At 50.0% G+C, this 18,970-nt stretch overlaps 1 protein-coding gene across 4 annotated transcripts in view; it reads left to right on the plus strand.

The window, feature by feature from the left end:
- Positions 1–5,428: 5,428 nt before the first annotated feature.
- The window catches only part of Znf395 (zinc finger protein 395), a 53,409-nt gene continuing 39,867 nt past the window's right edge, over positions 5,429–18,970 (plus strand). For 2 of the 4 annotated variants that reach the window (XM_087216750.1, XM_087216748.1), the window contains exons 1-2: positions 5,429–5,656; positions 9,452–9,576. Coding sequence is in view for 1 of the 4 variants with exons in the window: in XM_087216748.1 (XP_087072874.1) it covers positions 5,603–5,656; positions 9,452–9,576 (179 nt within the window). In the remaining 3 variants the exon portion in view is untranslated. Of the gene's footprint in view, positions 5,657–9,451; positions 9,577–10,918; positions 11,114–11,842; positions 12,037–18,970 lie in introns of those variants that run through there. The other 2 variants (XM_021261332.2, XM_087216749.1) reach the window with 2 other exon arrangements.

The following is an 18,970-nucleotide window of genomic DNA, read 5'->3' on the forward strand; positions in this document are numbered from 1 at the left end:
CAACCACCCAATTGATGTGCACTGCAAAAGTCACAACTAGCAGCCCATGCACCGTGAGAGAAGCCAAGCCCCAGAACTGGGTTCGCCAAGCCTTTATCATTTATTTGCTGCTTCTTCGTTCATTTTTCTTGCCTACTGATGCTAGCAGACAGAAGCGTGGATCTTGACTACCATAGAAAAACAAATAGAGGAAGATGAACATTTCCAAGCCAAGAAAGTTCCATTGCGCACCGCTTTTCCTCTGGGAGCTGAGGAAAGTGGATCACTCGGTAGCAGGATGAGGCCGGATGCCTCGCTTGGCTCAGGAGTGCAGTGTTGGCTCCCAGGGCCTGTGGATTAAGCCCAGCCACGGACGTGGGCAGCCAGGTCCCTAAAGGACAAATATGGCTTTTGGGCCACAGCCTCTGGTGACCACAGGCTGGGTGGCATCCAGCGGGATACAGAAAGACCAGTGAGGAGATTGCAGAAGCAAACAGCCTAATCTACCCTGGAGATGCAATCAGCAGCCCTGTGTTTATACAGCCCTTTATGGAACTTGAATTCTGCTCACAAATCCTCCTTAAAACAATTATGTGAGGTCAGGAGGGTCATAAAAAATAGTTGGGTTCAGTGTAAAACCTGAGAGCTATTTTACAAAAAAACTTAATAGACAGGACTTAGTGCTGAGGTGGTAGGGACTGGGGAATCAGACCAACCCGAAGCAGTTAGGCAGGCGCCTACAGGAAAAGGTGGTGTGGGAAAGGCGGTTGTGATGGTGAATTTTCTTTTTATTCTGAAGTAATTTCAAATTCACAGGAAAAAACTTACAGTAAAGAAGAAGATCACCGGGCATGGTGGCACATGCCTGCAATCCCAGGGCTCTGGAGGCTGAGGCAGGAGGATCACTGTGAGTTTGAGGCCAGCCTGAACTACAAAGTGAGACCCTGTCTCAAAAAGAGAAAAAAAGAATAAGATGGCTGAGTATGGTGGTGCATGCTTGTAATCCCGGCACTCAGGAGGCTGAGATCACCCTGATTTCAAAGCCAGCCTGGGCTACAGAGTAAGTTCAAGGCCAGCATGAACTGCATAGCAAGATCCTGTCTCAAAAAACAGACAAACAACAATGAAAGAAGGAAAGAAAGAAAGAAGGAAGGAAGGAAGGAAAGAAGGAAAGAAAGAAAGAAAGAAAGAAAGAAAGAAAGAAAGAAAGAAAGAAAGAAAGAAAGAAAGAAAAGAAAAGAAAAGAAAAGAAAAGGAGAAAACCCATATTTCCTCTTCTGGAGACTCACTGGAGTTTAAGCTGACCCCCAACTTGGGCTCGTCCAGTGTTTCCTCGCAATTAGGCCCAGGTTAAGCAGCTTTGACTAAGATCACACAAAGGCCGAGGTCAGTTCTCCTCGAGTCCGTTCGTCCTGTCTCGGACCTGTGGTGCTAACTCGTGATCTGATTCCGATGTATCCCGAGGGTTTGTCAGGCGCTGGCCGGTGGGGTGGCTGTGTGCGTGCACCCCAAATACTGCACAGCCTCCAGCACTTAGAAGGGTTCTGAGCGCGGAGTACCTTTTGCTCAAAAAGGAAGAAAAGTGTTCGGGATGCTGAGGCGGGAAGATTGTATGTTCGAGTCCAGCCTGGGCAACTTAGCAAGACCTTGTCTCACAGTGAAATTTTAAAAGGGAGCTGAGTACATAGCTCAGTATAGAGTGCTTGCCTAGTATGTGCAAGGCCCTGGGGTCAATTCCCAGTAGCCCCCCCCCAAAAAAAAAGAAGAGGGAGAGAGGAAGGATGGGGGGGAGAGGGGAGGGAGAGGAAGAAGGCAAACAGCATGCATTTGGGCTGGGGTTGGGGTTCAGAGGCAGAGCATTTGCTGATGGGGTCCATCCCTAGCACCGCCAGAAAACAATAAAGAAAATGCAGGCATGCACCCCAGCTCTGACTTGATAGAGTTGCAAGGAAGGCTAAGAAAGAATTAGAAAGGCAAGACTGAGGCTTTGGAAATCTGGGTGGGACATAAAAGCTGGGGTGTGACATGCTTAAAGGAAATGAAAACAGAGAGAAGGCTACCAGGTCCAGGCCTATAATCTTAGCATTCGGGAGGCTGGGGCAGAAGGGTCTCTGGGAGTTGGAGTTTGAGGCCAGCCTGGGCTACATAGTGTGACTATCTCGGGGGAGGGGCAGTTTCTCCAAGGATCCGAAAGACCACAACCTAAGCACATCCCCTTCAGGGACACAGACAGGTGTGGCTGAAAGTAGGGGGAAGGGAAGCCACCAAAAAGGGGAGAGGAATGCATGGCGGGTGGGAAGGGCAAAGGGAAGGGGTCTGAAGGAGAAAGGGACCAGCCAGGTCAGCGCTGGGGTGGTCAGAGTTGGCCAAGCAAAGGGCTGCAGCCACCAGCTGCGACGAAGCTGTTTTGTTCTTCAGGGCACCGGCTCGAGGCAGGACAAGGAACAAGGCGCTGGCCGTGGCACCAGGTCCAGCTGGGTGGCTGCAGGTCTGGCTCAGTGCTCTGCTGTGTGGGATCCAGAGCCTCCTTTCCACCCAGGACTGGCACTTTCGTTTTGCACAGGTCCCTGCAAGGTACCTCACAGACCCAAGACGGTGTCTCGGGAATCACCTCTCCTTGCTCCTGGGGATGTTTCTAGTGACAGGGAGACGGGGCAGTAACTTGTCCTGTGGCGAAGTGGAGGTCCAATTTGACCTGGGCCTGGGGTGGGTGTTGGCAGAGAGCAGCGGGAGGTGCGGAGGTGACTGTTGCCCTCGTGGGTGCGGTGGGTGTGGAGACTAGAGGCGAAGGCCAAGGACAGGCTCAAGGCCTTTGGGAGGACAGACTGCACCCTGGAAAGGCGGCTAGGCTGGGGAAAAGAAATTGGTTTTGTTTTGTTTTTTGGAGACAGGGTGGCGCTATGTAGGCTGGCTTTGAACTCACTACGTAGCCCAGGCTGGCCTCAAACTCGTGGCAATCCTCCTGCCTCAGCCTCCTCAGTGCTGGAATTACTAGCGTGGGCCATCACTGGAGGCCCTGGAGGAAAGAAGCTGAGGCAGGAGCAGTCCAGCCAAGGGGGAAGCAGGGACCCAAAGAAGCCCTGACCCAGCCACTAAAGCAGCCGTCGGGAGCGGCTCTGGAGCCGGGGTGAGGCCAGGCTGCCCTGGTCCACACCGACGCACGCAACGGCCTCCGTGGGGCCCTGCACGTCCGCACCGCCGCCGCCCCGGGCCGAGCTGCAGGGGAGGAGGGAGGGGAGGGGAGGGGAGGGGAGGGGACGGGAGGGGACGGGAGGGGCGGGGAGAGGACGGGAGGGGCGGGGAGAGGACGGGAGGGAAGAGCCCAGGCAGGGAGCTGGCGGGCGCGCTGCAGGGGGCGGGGACTGCCGCGGCTCCTCTGCGCCCGCCCCCGGGCCCTGTGAGCCCTTTAGAGCTGGCCCGGGAGGAAACGAGCCTGCTACAGACAGCTGCGAAGGAAGCGGGATTCCAGATCGTCTTCAACCTGAACTCACCACCCTATAAGCAAAGCAGTAGGCGCTCAGTGTAGAAACTGGCAGATGTGGAGGGGTCTGACTAACTGGGCCACACACGCTCCCAAAGCACCCACAATTCCATCATTTCAGGTGCTGTGTGTATTTCTGCCCCACCCCCCACCCCCCATGGCTTTAAATTCACCAGGTAGCCCAGGCTGGCCTCACACTCGAACCAATCCTCCTGCCTCAGCCTCCCAAGTGCTGGGATCACAGGCGTGTGCCACCATGCCCAGCCTCCTGCATGTCTCTACATACGTGACAATTTTGTGCAAACCACTTGGTGCCTTGCTTTTCACACTTAGTATCTTATAAACATTTCTCGTTTCCTGAAATGCATTATAAATATGTCTAATGGAGCTATGCTAGAACTGCACAGCTGTACCCAAATGTAACCATCTTCATTTTTTTGCAGGGTCAAGTGTTTTTAAAGTTCTTGATTCTTTTTAAAGAGTACGGGTTTGCAGTACATAGTGATTGTGCTCCTTGTGTGGAGTTGGTGCAGGCACAAAACACATCTTCATTCCTGTTTTTCATCCCCTTCCCTCCCCTCCTCCCCCTCCCATGGTTGTAGGAACAACTGTAGGAATTCAAATTTCCAGTTCCCCTGGGTGCATGGCCTGAGGGTAGTGATCAGGGAAAGACTCCCACCTGGAGTAAGGGACCCCATCTCTCTCTCTCCTCCGGCCCTAACCTCTGCTCTCCCTTCCGCCCTTCATTAAACAAGAAAAGCAATTACAGTGCCTTCTGCTTGGACATCTCGTCAAGGCCAGCTCTGGCCAGTTCTGGTTTTTCAGCCCCTCATCTGTTCCCTCAAGCTCCCAGACAGTATCTTGGATCCGATCTTAAAGAGGGAACAGAGTATCTTGTCTAGAGATCTGGGTCCCCTCCTGGCGCTTGCTCACAGGCTAAAAGGTACAGCAGCTCCCAGACGTCAGGCCCAGTGATGATCCTGTTAAGAATCCCCTGGGATACTGGCCCCAGGCTGCTGGCTCTTTGAGCAGGGCTCCTTGGCAAATCACACTCCAGAATTGATTCTCCAAACCTGAGTGTCTGAAGGGTCTAGAAGGGATGCCCCCGTTGGACGTGCAGCATTGCCCTGGAAAAAACATTGAGTGGGCATGGTGGCACATGCCTGTATCCTGCTAATCCAGATCTGCAGGCAGGAGGATTGCAAGTACAAGACCAGCCCGGGCAACTTAGGCTCTATCTTCAAATAAAATAAAAAGGGCTGAGGATCTAGCCTCACAGTAGAGGACTTGCCCTGTGTGCTCATGAAAACCCTTTAGGCCACAGCAACGCATCACAGCACTCGATGTACAGATGAGAAAACTGAGGCCTGAAGGCAATTGTCTGATTTCTTGATGCTCTGTAACCAAGAGCATGGGTTGTTTTCCTTCACTTCCCTCCCTCTCTGCTCCTGTGGGGAGAGGGCGAATCCAAGCAAAACTGCACTTTTTCTTCTATTTTAAGCCCTTGTGTACCATCTTGATGCATAGCACTATTTGGATTAAAAAATATAGCAACAGCAACCACTTTTTGCACTGACTTCTCCCCTTTGGCTCCGAAGTCGCCCTCCCGTGAATTCACCACGAGAGCTGCACGAGGAGCCCCTGCTTTGGCCCTGTCCCTAAAGTCAGTCCTGTCCCCGTATATGCCTGGCGACCTCATCCTGGCTTCTGGCCCCCAGAGGTTCCTGCAGAACGCTCTCCTTGTTGGGCAAACTTTCCTCTCAAGGGCATCCTCAAGGCTGTTGTCTTTTGTCCCAGGATGGCCTCGGCCCCTATCTGCTCATCATCTTACAGAAGAAACAGTCGGCTCACTCTGCTAGCTGTGTCACCAAGGCTGGGATCCAGCACCTGTGCTGTGACTCATGGAACATGCAGCCTCTAGTTCCTGGGCTATCTCCCCCAGCTCAGCAGATAGACGCAGACAACCCGACACCCTTCCAGCCACACAGGGCAGCCACTTGGAGGACCTCAGTTCTGGAGCAGTGTTGGGTTTTGCCTGTGGGAACTCTGTCACCTCTCTTGGATCTGCACTCTGACCTTTGCAGCTCGACAGGGACAGAGCTGAAGGAGGGACCTGCAGGAAAGACGCACCTAAAAGAAGCCATGCACGGAACAATCCTGCTCCTTTTGGCCTGTCCTAAAGGTTCCTTGTGGCTGGTAGGAGCCTTACTTTATTTTGTTTTTCAAATGATTTAAAATTTATTTTGGGGTTGGGACTGCACAATGAGGTGACTGAAAAATACAGTGAATGGTTGAATACTTTTTTTAAAACTTCTTACAGTAAAAGGCACATTGCCAAGAACAATGGAGGAGTGTGTTCAAAGTGAGGAGGGGTACTTTGAGTAGTATGAGGGGAATTAATGCCAATCTGTCTTTTACTGTAATCAATTTTTAAAATTCAAACAGGCTGCACGTGGTAGCACATGACTAATTCTGACACTTGAGAGGCTGAGGCAGGGGTATTGCCATGACTTCAGGGCCAGCCTGGGCTATACATAGTGAGTTCAAGGCCAGCTGGAACTACATAGGGAGACCTTGTCTCAGAAAAACGACTAAATAAATACTTAAGGTTGGGCCGGGGATTTAGCTCAGTAGTTCCGGTGCCTACCTTGCAAGCGCAAGGTCCCAAGTTCGATCCCCAGTACCAAAAAAAAAAAAAAATTGCAAAAATTGCACACTAAATAAATACTTAAGGTAGAGCACACATACAGCAAGACATACATGTGAGCAAAGTACAGCTGGATGAATTTTCCCAAATCGATTGTCATCAGTCACCTCCATTCAGACCCAGAAACAGCATTTCTGCCGCCCCATTTGCAAGCACTCCTTTATAGAACGTTTGGTTGTTGCTCTTTAGTGCCTGACGTGAAGATGGATTTTCCCTTAGTTTAAAGATGGCCTGGCCCAGCTTCCCATCATGCACCAGAAGACTCAGTTCTTGCCTGCTCTGAAGTGGCTGAGTTAAATCGGGTGCACTGGAAACCCAGGCACTTGGGGGAGAGCCTGAGGGTGGCCGGACGCCTAGGCTCCGAGATGTCTCAAGTTGGAGGGAATCCTGGGCTGAGCTGCAGCCAAGGCGCTTCACCTCCCCCGTGGCAGGTCTGGGACTCAGGCCCAAGCTCCACACAACCCCCCATTATTCCTGGCCTTATTAATGTTATGTAAATGCCAGCCGGGGAGGGTGACGGGACACACAGGGCAGAGACCAGGAAGACCTTCAGTATGCACCATGGCTGGCTGGGCAGCGGGGACCTACGGGGGTCCCCCTCTCACTTTTCACTGGAGAGAACCACACTGCTCTGTGGTTGCTTCTGGAAATAGCCCCAAGCAGGTCCCTCAGTCGATCTTTCCCAAGTTGTATGCTGGGTACCCTAAGATGTTAATTTGTAGATGCACTTCAAAATAGTTTCAGATTTCTTGACATCTGTCACACACAGCATGAAGTAGATTGCATTCCATTCACTTTGATGGCACTGTGACTTTACAGAGTTGGTTTTTGGTGGATTCTGAGTTAAAAAGCAAGAGCTAAACCAGGTGTGCTGGTGCACGCCTATACACTCAGCACTCAGGAGGCTGAGGCAGGAGAATAGCCTCAAGTTGGAGGCCAGCCTGAACTACATAGTAAGACTCTGTCTCAACCCCTGCTCTAAATGCAAAAACCACACGAAAACTGATGGGCAACAGGAAATGAGGGTGGTGGTTGCAATCAGATCCTAAGGTTTGGGAAGTTGTGCAGTCTTCAGGTGCACAGGTCCAATTGGAAAGCAAGAGCACTCAGTGAAAAATGAAATAAAACTATTAATTCCTTCCAATTTATGTATGTTACTTTGGTAAAGAACTATAAAATTGTTAGAATGTGAACACTTTGGTCTTTGGACCTAACTATGAAATAATCAGATTGCCTAGATATTTCTCTTGGCCTCTGGGCTGTGTGAACCTTTGTCTTAGGCCTAAGGCGCCTCGAGATCCGGTTCTTCAAGTTACTTCGGCCTCAGCAATGTGGGCACAGTGTGTCAGCTAGGTGTTCAGCCTGTGAGCAGAGTGGGGTGGTTTTCCTCAGGAGAGGAAGCGTGGTCTCGGTGGTCTCGGAGAGTAGCTGGCAGAGTCATCAGAGTGGGGCAGCCGGAGGTCCTGGGCCTGACGATGATGCGTTGAGTGGAGCCCTCTTCAGGGACGACATGAAACTGGGGTTTGAAACTGGGCAGCTGTCTCAAGGGGCCTGTGTCAGTGAAGGACCCGGGAGCTTCAGCTTCATTAGCCGTGTTAGCCCCTGAGACTAGCGAATTCCAACCCAGCTTTGACTCCAAAGACACAAAATGGGATTTCCTTTTCCTAAAGAACAGGAAGCCAAGGATGTAAAATGCTCCTAGAAAGGGAGCCTTCCGGAAACATGCGACCCTGTCTGAGAAGGAAGCCGGGAGCCAGAACTCTTCTTGTGTCTTCTCCCCCGAAGGTTGTGGGAAGCGACAGGGGAGGGCTTTGGTGTCCAAGCTGGGTTTGAATTCTGTTGCCACCACCCGCTGGCTCTGTGATCAGGGAGTGTCCCCTGTCTCTGGGAGTCACCGAGGCAATGGCAGATGAAATGAGGTGCTGCAGGCAACAGTGCCTGGTCAGCAGCAGGCACGCTGGGCTCCTCTTCTCACCTCTCTGCTCCCATGCACATGTCACGCAATGCGAGCGGCTGCCTGGAGTTTCCTGTGTGGGGGAGCTCGGTAGATGCACACATACAGCCAGCAACTGTCTACCGCAGATGCAAATCAGACCGGGCCTGGTGTTCTGTCTGGGCTCATCGACCCACTCAGAGTCTATTTTCAGGGGTCCTCCGTTTCCCACAGAAGAAAGTCTAAACTCCTCCTGGCACTTACATTTCCCCCGTGCCAGCTTCAACCTAACCCTCCAACCTGTCGTCCCGCTGAGATCCAGGGCAGCGTCTAACTGGTCCACCCCTAAGGACTGCCACACCTCAGCAGAAAGCCACTTCTGCTCCCAGGACCCGTCCCTTCCTCGGTCCCAAATCCTACTCATCCCTCAGGCTGCAGGCCTTTGCAGGGTGCGCTTCTGCTGTCTGACCCCAGCCCCTAGGGAATCAGGTCCTCCCAGCTCCTGTCCCAGCCACTGTTGGTCCCAAGCACCAGGTCTTAACCACTGGCTCCCTTCTTTGCTTCTTTCTGTAAGGTCCAGGGAGTTTTTCCTTCCAGCTGCCTTGAAAGTTCAGGGTGGTATCACGGAAACAGCATGGGGCTGAAAGCAGAGACTCGGCTTTTTCCTAACTTGCTGCTTAACCCAGATTAGTGTCTTTTCTGGACGCCTTTAACTCTGAAGTGAGACATTTGGACAGGGAAACCCTAAAATGCCTTAAGATGAGGATCCTCCCTCCACCGGGCCGTTCAGGATGGTGTGTATAAGATTGCATTTAACAAATATCCAAATATTTGTTGGTCACTTACACCCAGTGCACGCTTCGGGTGCTAAAGGATGAAGAGAGGCAAATGGCACGTAGAGCCAGGAGCACACTGGAGGACCGAGTGTGCGCATTCACTTGAGAAAGGCACTGGCTGAGAGTCAGGGGCAAAGGTCAGGGGCAGCATGTCTCTAACATTCTGGGTGGCAGCCACTTGCTCTCGCCACTCTGCCATTTGGCTCCATGGCGACTTCATTCTCTGAACCCCATCTTTCCTGCTCTACCCAGCACCCCACCACGCACAGCTCTGTCATTATGACTACAGTTGGGGTTGCCACACAACATATACTCCTGGTTTAGAAGTCGGGCTGCTCTCAACTCGGGTATGGCCCCTCCGGCCTCTCCCTCTCTAGCACTCTCTCTGGTGACCTTAAAGTCAGGTGTTCAAGCCTTGCCTGGGTACTGTGTGTGTGTGTGTGTGTGTGAGTGAATCAGGAAGAACATAACAGCACAGTGACAGCACCCAGTGACTTGTCTGATTGCTTTATTAGGTGCCAAGTGCTGTTCCGAACACTACCTACACTCACCGCTTTAATCTGCACATCTCCGCTCCTCGGGTTTACAAGTCATCCTTGGAATCCAGCAGAGAAGTCAAAGGACTTGCCCAAGATAACAGGTAGGCGGAGCCAGGCTGGAATTCAGCAGTCTGACTGCATAGCCCTCTTGAAACAGCGACACGAAACCACTGCTCTTGTAGCGCTCGGCCAAGGCGACCTGTTTCCTGGAGCTACCCTGGCACGGGTGAAGGCAGAGGCATCTCCCAGAGTGGGGTGCAGGGGTGCCAGCAGGAGGGGAGTCAGTCATCTGACCCTCCTACGCAGGAAGGGCTCCGGGTAGAGGAGCCCCTGGTGAGAGGGCCAGGGACAGTGGTGCAGTTGTAATCCCCGTTACTTGAGAGGCTGAGGCAGGAGGACTGCAAATTTGAGCCCAGCGTGAACAACTTAGCAAGAAACTGTCTCAAACAGAGCGGGGCATAGGGCTCCATTCCACCAGGACAGACTGACAGCCCGCACAGGGCCGGCTGCGTGCAGGCGGCAGGAAAGTCGCGCGGTTATGCGGCAGAGATGCTCCTTCCCGGCCAGGAGGACGTAGGGTTCAGCGGGCACAGGCCGGAAACTTCAGGACGAGGCCCTGCGTTCGGAGAAGAAACCTCCGCAGCCCAGAGGCGGGGAAGCCCCGTGCCAGGCCCAGAGCGGGCTGAGGAGGCGCGGGGCGGGGCCAGCCGGGCCAGAGGCACCGAGTGCGCCAGGCCACGCCCCTCCCCTCCTTAGCTCAGGCCCCGACCGCCCGTAGCGCGAGTCACGTGCCCGCCACGCACCATTCCTCGGCGCGGATCCCGAGGGAGGGGGCTCGAGAGGCGGGCCGGAGACTCGGCACCCGGACGCGCACGGGGCGGGGCCTGTAGCGAAGGGCGGGGACTGTTGCTAGGGCTGGCTCAGGAAACGAAGCGAAGGGGCTGGTCCTACTGGCTGCGGGTCCTGGCTGCTTGTTTACTCCTGGCGGGGGAGCCTTAACCCGGGGGGAAGCGGAGGGAGAGCGTGAAAACGCGGGGCGGAGTGACGAGCCGCGGGAGCAGGACTGGAGCAGCGTTCCGGGAAGGGTCTGGCGAAGGCCGCCCTGCACAGTTTTGTTTTTCCTTTTTGTAAATTAAAAAATAAATAAATTTGCTAGCTGCTCAGGGTTCCCTGCCCTCCCTGGCCTGCAGACTCTAACACACAGCGTGCACTGCCGTTGGCTGGTGAAGGGTGCGCGCTCGCCTTCCTTTCGGGCCTGAAATTCCTGGATCCTGCAGCTGCGCGGGAGGCTCGCGGGGACGCCGCCTCAGCGAGGGCACGCTGCACGCGTGTTGTTCCCCCGTGGGTCTCTGCCTCTCTCCTTAATCCAGGAAATGATTCATTTGCACTCTCGTCATACAGTTTGCACGTCTGCATGTGGTTACAGCTACACAAATAAGTTCCCTTTAGTCTGTAATCTAGGCTACGCAGCCTCTTGAGCTTCGTTTTCTTTACAAGAGCAAAGAGCTTCTTGTAAAATACGAAGCGCCGCGCAGACTAGTTAGCAGAAAACAGACGGCTTCGGGCGCCGTGCAGCGCCTTCCTCCTCTGAGACCGTGTCCGTGATCTGAAACATGTACAAGTAGGAGTAGCTGTCAGGTAATCATTTTGCATGTGAGGCATTGGGCTCACAAGTCTCCCAGCTGATGAGAGGACGGAGCTCCAGCTCCGGACGAGGGACATGTGAGGGACACGCCACGCGTTTCTCCGTCCACTGTCCCTTCTTCTGGAGCCTCGGGCCTCTATCCCCGCGGTTTTATTTGGCCTCAATTATAATATCCTACCCTTCTGGTAGCAGCGGTCCGAAAGGTGGGCCTTTAACTAAGCAGAAACGGTTACAGTCTCTCCCTGGAACTTTATATGATCGTTGGGAGAGAAAAGTTTGTTTTCTGCTGGTCTTGTAAAATTGGGACATCATAGCTGGGAGCTGACAGCGACCGTTTTCTCGTCTGCGAAGGAGGCGCCCTTTCTACGGAGGGGGAGGGGCGCTCTTTGGAAATAGCAGAAAGTGGACTAAGAAGAAGCAAACAGAAATCGGAGATTCAGAAAGTAAACTTTGTTTAAACCCAGGGTCTTGCTCTGTCTCTGACCAGTTGTGCTTCTGGATTTTCCATTTAAGCCAACAAGTTCTCTCTCTCTCCCTCTGTCTCTCTCTGTCTCTCTTCCTCTCTCCCTCTCTCTCTCTCTCTCTCCTTAAACTAGCATAATCTGAGTTCCTGTTACTTATGTGTAAAGAGAACCCTGACTAATAAGTTTGGCACAGTGTTTATTTATCCCTGAGAGAATAATGGAAGTTGGGCGCTGGCCACAACTATCACTTCTTAAGTGTTCCACTTCCCAAAATGAGTCACAGCAAGTGTGAGCTCTGTGGATTTGGGTTAGAAACATAGCTAATTCTCCTTCAGTATTATTGCTGTTATAAACAGGGCACAATCCCACAGGCCAAAATTAGAGGCTGGAGAGATAACATTTAACCTTAGAATGGCCGAGATCATGAAGAGAGCAAGACTGAGATTTTTGAGGTAAGATTACTGGGATTTTTGGTGACGTGGGCAAAGAAAAGAAAGAGGTACTAAGAACTGTTCTATCTGCTGGTTACAGTTGGAGGATGGGAAGATGAAAGGAGCACTTTTGTTCCATTTTTACTTTTTATGAGTACATGTTTGCAGTACATAATGATTGCATTCCTTCTCAGGAGGTTGGGAGTTGGCAAAGGTCCATAACACATTTCAGTTTTTTTTTCATTCCCTTCTCTTCCCTTCCCTTCACTTCCCTCCATCTCTTAGTTCCTTTCCCATTTGCAAAAGATCTATTTCCCTATTTCCTGTCATCTAGCTTTTATTTTGCTCTTTATATTTTGGATTTCTTGTACAAGAGAAACTGTGCAATGCAGTTTTTAAGCTTGTGGGTCTCTTTTATTTCACTTTACATTGTGGTCTCAAGTTGCATCCATTTTCCTACAAATGACTCAAATTCATCCTTCTTCATGGCAGGGTAGTACTCCATTGTGTATAAATACCACATTTTCTTTATCCATTCATTTGTGATGGACATATGGACTACAAGTAGAAAGACAACATTCAATTGTAAAGAGTAGGGAGGAAGGAATATTTGCAATCATGAAATCTTAGAGACAGAGAGTCCCTGATGGGTCATTATTCTTATCCTAAACAATTCCAGTGATGAGCAGGTAGGTAAGTCACTAAGAAGATGTGGTCAGTGGTCCACAGGGAGTAGGGATGGGCGATCTTTTTCAGTCTTTGCCAGCTCTGGCCATCCTGAGGGTCTGGGGAGATAATTATAGAGGATCTGTGTATCTTCTTTGGGAACACATCAAGGAAATTAAGACTGGTATTATATTGGTGGCATGAAAAGACAAAAATGTGAAATACATGTAGTTCCAATCCTTGTCTCCTGCCTGACTTCTGGGGGCAGGTTTTTGGCTGGCTCAGTCATCTCTGAGATCCGTGACAAGGCTGGTCAGCAGAAGTCAGGAACAGGCTGCAATCCACTGCTTGAGAAAGGGGAGAGAGGAAGGGAGAAGGTGAAAAGTGAGGAGAAGGAGGCTGAGGACTGCAGAAGAGAGGAGGAGGAGAAGGGGAGAGAAATAGTGGCTGTGAAGTAAGATTTGAGGGAGAGGAGTCTGGAAAGAGGATTTTTGGAAGTTTGGTTGTGAGTTGTGCAGTGAAATTCGTTCTTGGCTTCCTCCCATAAGAATGTCAATAGAGACGTCATTTTTTTTTTCAGAAGTTTTCACATATTCATTACTGTGCCAACCCCCTAGTGTAGATCATAGAAAAAGAAAAATCAGATTCCCACTGTTCAGACAGTGGGGACATTTTCAGCTCCATAAGGGGAGATGACAGTGACCCCAACACGGACTCCATGTCTGTGCCGGGTCACATGAACTTCCTCACAGGCCTGGTGTGGCTCTTCTCCAGTGCTCCTCTTGGAGTTGTATTTGACTTTATTTCCATTTTCATCCAAACCACTGGCAGAATGGAGTGATTTTGCCATTGTTTCTTGGCCGGGAATCATTTGATTCTGAAGGTCTTGAGGAAAGAATGGCAAGGAAAGTAGTGAAGCTCACACACCATGACGGCAGAGGAAAGAACAGGCCAAGACTTACATTAGGATCAGGCTTTTTGGAATTGGGTTTGCTTTTCTCCTGGCCATGCCACCCACATTCCACAGATCTCCATCAGCATTCCATAACCCTTCTAACCAACCAAAGGGGCTGTGAACCTCCCGTTCCTGCACCTTTTCCCAATGCATAGAGGAAGTCTGAGTGACAGTGGTCACTTCCACGAATCAAGAGCTGGGTTGCCTCATTGGAAATGGGGCTCATGGGTGCCAGAGAACATGATGATGCTTTCCCAGTCATTCGGCTTTTAGTGTTTGTCTCAAGATGAATTGGCTGATGAATTTCTACTAATTTTCTTGGCCTGCGGAATCATTGAAAGCTTGTTGTGGTGATTTGGAAGGCAGTCAATTATACTAGGAGAACGGGAAGGTTGGGATTGGGTAAATCGACAGCTTATAAGTAAGGAGATTGTGAGCTTGGCCATGTCTAAGACAAGCATTGGAAAATCAGAGGGCTCCCGAGTGGATAATACAAAAGAGTAATTGGATTGGATTTTAATAATTCATACAACTTCTGCTCCAGTGTATTCTAAGGATTACTTAAGCAGGATGTGGTCTCATGCCAGATGAATTATGGGTTGAGAGAATCAGTATGGTGACTAGATATCTTATCAAATTAAAACTCGGTTTTCTGGGCAGGTATTTGACACCAAAAAACCAAAGGTAAGGCACATTTTGCCTTGCTTCAGTGAATTTAGGCAGGTCTGTGAAAAGAGGAGAAACATTTGTCAGTAAATTATGTAGACTTGGAAAAATTAAATTAGAAGGAAAATCTAGGTTCAGGCCTCACTGTCTATACTGAAACTCAAGAGGGGATTCCGCACTGCATGCTAAACCTCTTGGGCTTCTACACTTCCCACACTGGTCTTGTGAAGTGTAACCCGCCAGGTGGTGATGCAGGCCAACCTCTGCAAGGTAGGAGAGGCTGTGCTGACTGTGAATATGGGAAGATATCTGGACTTCAGCACCTGTCATTCAATTCTGAAGAGGCAGAAATTGCCATATGGTGATTGGCAGCATTTAAAATGTTCTAGGAAGCAGCCTCTCCTATGTGGAGCTGCATCTGATTGGCTTATGGCTTTATGCACTTTTCAAAAATCTTTTCATTTGATTTGTCAAGATGTTGTTCCATTGATCAGTCCAAATCCCGGGCAGTGGTTGGTGAGAATGTGGGAGTTATTAGTATTTCCAGCGTTCCTGGTTCTGCTGTTCCATGGCACGTGGAATCACCCTGCACACTCGATCAATAACTGTGTGTGGTTCTCTTACTGTTGTCTCACTCTTGGGCCCCTGGGAGGCCTCGGTGGTGGCAGGTGCAGTTGCCTTTGGCAGCAGAACAAAGATGGCAGAATGCACGCGGGACCACTGAGCACAATGGAGAATGTGTGAGAGATGCTGCACTTTAACCACTGGCCAAAATGAAACCCTGGTGAGTTCACTAAAGAAAAGACTGCCAGACCCAGGGCTGCCACGGGACAGAAAGTAAGAAGAGCCCAAAGAGCAAAGGCATATGACAGTTAACACAGTGCAGAAAAATAACTATTGTATGTGGATTGGAACCCAAGACACAAAAAGAAGGCATTCAGAACATAAATTGTTCTGCCACTTCCTCTCTCACTAGCTGTTGTGCCTTTGCTCAATCCCTCTTTCTGTTTTAGGGGTCCCTGATATGTTTTTTTCTAATATCGTTTGTTATCTTCCTTTGGACTTCCCTTGGGGTGCAACCCTGTCCTCTTTTAAGTCTGGGATTCTGTTTCCTGTCACTATATTAGTCCATTTTTAGTTGCTATAACAAAATACCAGAGTCTGGATGCTTAATAAAAGAAAGAGATAGGGCTGGGGATTTAGCTAGTGGTGCTGTGCCTGCCTCACAAGCACAAGATCTTGAGTTTGATCCCTGGTACCAGATAAAAGAAGGAAAGAAGGAAAGAAAGAAAGAAAGGAGAAAGAAAGAAGAAAGAAAGAAAGAGAGGGAGAGAGAGAGAAAGAAAAAAGAAAGAAAGAAAGAAATAGCTGGGCATGGTAGTGCACACCTATAATCCCAGCACTCAATAGGTTGAGGCAGGAGGATCACTGCAAGTTTGAGGCCAGCCTGGGTTACATAGTGAGTTCGAGGCCAGCCTGAAGTACACAGTGAGACCCTGTCTCAAAAAAAAAAAAAAAAAAAATTTATTTAGTTTACAGTTGGAAATTGAAAGTCTAAGATCAGGCAGCACCATTGCTTCAGCCTTAGTGAGGGCCTTACAGCAGTGGCATCGCAATGACAGGAACATGTGATGATGCAGACAGAAAGCCAGAGGGACTCAGGGGCCAGGCTTGTGCTTCTGTGACAACTCACGCTTGTGAAAATGAAAATGAACTCACCGTGAGGCCAACACTCATCCTGCCTGAGGGGGCTGCCCCAGTGACTTAACCAACTCCCGTAGGTCATGTCTCTTAAAGGTTCTGTCACCTCAATACTGCTGCCCTGGGGACCAAGCCAGGAGGCTCAGGAGATAAACCATATCCAAATGCTAGCACCACCTTGTTTTATGTTGTTAATTCTAAGGAGCTCGGAGTTACTTCTCTTGTGGGTAGGAAAAGCCATGTCCCTTAACCCATGTAATCGACCCTCTGTGGGGAGATTCTACGCTCAGGGGTTCTGAAGTGGAAGCCTCATGGAGAGGGCCCACGTGCGGTTGGGAGCCACCCCCACACTATTTGTGGAGTTGAGGTGAACTGGTATTTTCACTGCATGAGATTTTCCTGTATCTGGGTGCTTTGGAGGAAAAGCCATGTCCAGATAGCCTTAAGCCTGTGCAGAAATCTTGTCCTTGGTCCTCCACCCCTCTGGGCTCAGTGACTAGCACCGCCCCAGGGGCACAATGTAGGATGAAGCCACAGTAGATTCCCCCTCGAAATGGTGCTGTTCTGGATTCTATCGTCCTGCCTTCGCAATGAGATAAACATAATTTCGATCTCTGTTTTTTTTAAGGCATTCACTAGAAAGCAGACAGGGTTGTTCCAAAGTGAATTTCCTGTGTCATAGAAATCACAGAAGCATAAAAGGAAGAAGCCAGATGTTCACATAGAGCTTGCTCAGGCTTATACATTCTTTTATAACCAGAGTCATTAGGCCTCATGTTCCGTGTTCCCAAAGTAAGTTTGATTTTTTTCCTTTTTCAAATATGGGCTCTTACTGACATTCAGTTTCAAGGTTAGGAGGAGCTAGGTATGGTGGTGCGCACCTAGAATCCCAGCACTGAGGAGGCTGAGGTCCGAGGATCAAGAGTTCAATGCCAGGGCCAGGGATTTAGCTCAGTGGTTCCACTGCCTGCCTTGCAAGTGCAAGGACCTGAGTTCAATCCCCGGTACCAAACAAAACAAAACAAAACAAAAAAACCCAGAGTTCAAGGCCAGCCTGGGCGACATAGTGAGATCTAGTCTGAAAGAAGAGAAGTTAGGAGGAAGTAGGCACCGATCTGGGAGTTTATGCACTGGGATGTATCTGTGGCTATCTACGTGGGTGGGACCTTGTTTGTGTGAACCAGTCACTGTGTAAGCAGGAATTTTCAGGGAGATACTTAGGCTTTGAACAACCTTCTTTTTTTTTTTGGTACCAGGGATCGAACTGGGGTCCTTGTGCTTGTGAGGCAGGCAGTGGAACCACTGAGCTAAATCCCTGCCCTTGAACAACCTTCTTGCAACTGATTGATCCTTTCCCTTCAATGCAAGGCAAAGCTCTTGTAGCCCAGGAAAGCCATACAGATTGAATAGATCTGGGTGAAGAGGCCATTGGGCCTAGGCACACTGGCGATCACTTTCTCTTTAGAATTCCTGGCTCTTGTGTGTCTCAGAATGAAAATGGTTCAAGTGGGTGCTGGGCCTGCTTTTGTCTACTGAAATATACTGTGATTCAACCAGAAAGAAAATGGACAAAATATGCCATACGTATCAAATTAGTAGCATCGTTTGAAATTCACAGCCTGGATTGAGATTCTGGCAAGGAAGCCACTTTTAAAACTTTATTTATGTATTTATTTTTGGTACCGGGGATCGAACTCAGGTCCTTGCATTTGCACAGCACGTGGCGAAACCATGCCACGTTTAAAACTTTATGTCACAGAAGTAACAGTGGCCCCTACTCCAAGTGAATGAAAAAGAGGGTGACCATCAAAGGGGACATGATACCCTGATGCCCGACTTTAGGGCAGCTAAGCTCTGGAGGGGCTAGGAACCTGGCTCATGGGTGACTTTTTGATTGTCGTTGGATGTCCTCCAAGAGCTTCATGTGACTATAGGCAGGGCTTTTAGAAGGGGATTGGATTATAAGGGCTTATAGCTGACTTGCTGTTAGGAGCTCAGGTCACTGGGGGCATGGCCTGGAAGGGTGTCTCTCCCTCTCCAGCCCCTCCCCTGACTCTCTGCTTCCTGGATCCCAAGAGGTGAGCAGCCCTCCTCTGCCCAGGTCCTTCCACCATGCTTTTCTGCCTTGGAGTAGGCTGACTGTGGAGTGAAACCCTACAAACTGTGAGCCAAAATAAATTTTTCATTCTTTAAATTGTGGGTGTTGGGTATTTTGACCCAGGGAAAAAGAAAGTGACTAAGACAATTCTCTAATTAGCCCTTGATTCATGGTTATTCACTGCCTACTATATGCTAGCAGCTAGATAATGTTCTAGAAGCTGAAGATACAACAGTAAGCAACAACTAAGTCCCTGTTCTCATTGAACCTACAGCCAAGTGAATGGAGAGACTGTCAAGTGGTGTTAAGCGCAAGGAAGAGAAATAAGGCAGAGTGAAGGTGTGGCTGGGTGATGCTACTTTAGATCTACTGGACAGGAAGTGTGTCTCTCATAGGTGCATTTGAGTATGGACCCGAACTGGTTGCTGGAGGAAGTCTTGTAGTTTGGTGAAGGGAGATCGTTCTAGCCCAAGGAACAGTCTTGGAAGACAGAGGTGGGAGTGGGTCTGTGGATCAGCAAGGGGATGATGAGGCTGGAGCTGAGGGGGCCGGGGAGGAGTGGTAGGTGGAGGGGTCAGAGAGTTGTGTGGACCCAAATCAAGTAGATGGGAAGCCATTGGAGGTGTTGAGCAGAAGAGCAATATGGTCTAACGTAGGCTTTACCAGGACTGCTGAGGCTGCTGAAGTGTCAAGCCTATTACAGAAGTCCAGGTAAGAGAGATGGTGGCTGAATTAGGGAATGATGGGACATTAGTCAAATAGTTCGTAGGTGACCCAACAGAATTTCTTGATGGGTTGTGGAGTATGAAAGAGACGATTCCAACTTCTTTGTTTTCCAAGCAACTACAAGAATGGGATTGCTATTCACT

Source organism: Heterocephalus glaber, unplaced genomic scaffold (assembly GCF_053883595.1).
Source record: "Heterocephalus glaber isolate CG9 unplaced genomic scaffold, H.glaber_assembly_v1.0 deba00001460, whole genome shotgun sequence".
In the NCBI taxonomy this organism is placed as follows: domain Eukaryota; kingdom Metazoa; phylum Chordata; class Mammalia; order Rodentia; family Bathyergidae; genus Heterocephalus; species Heterocephalus glaber.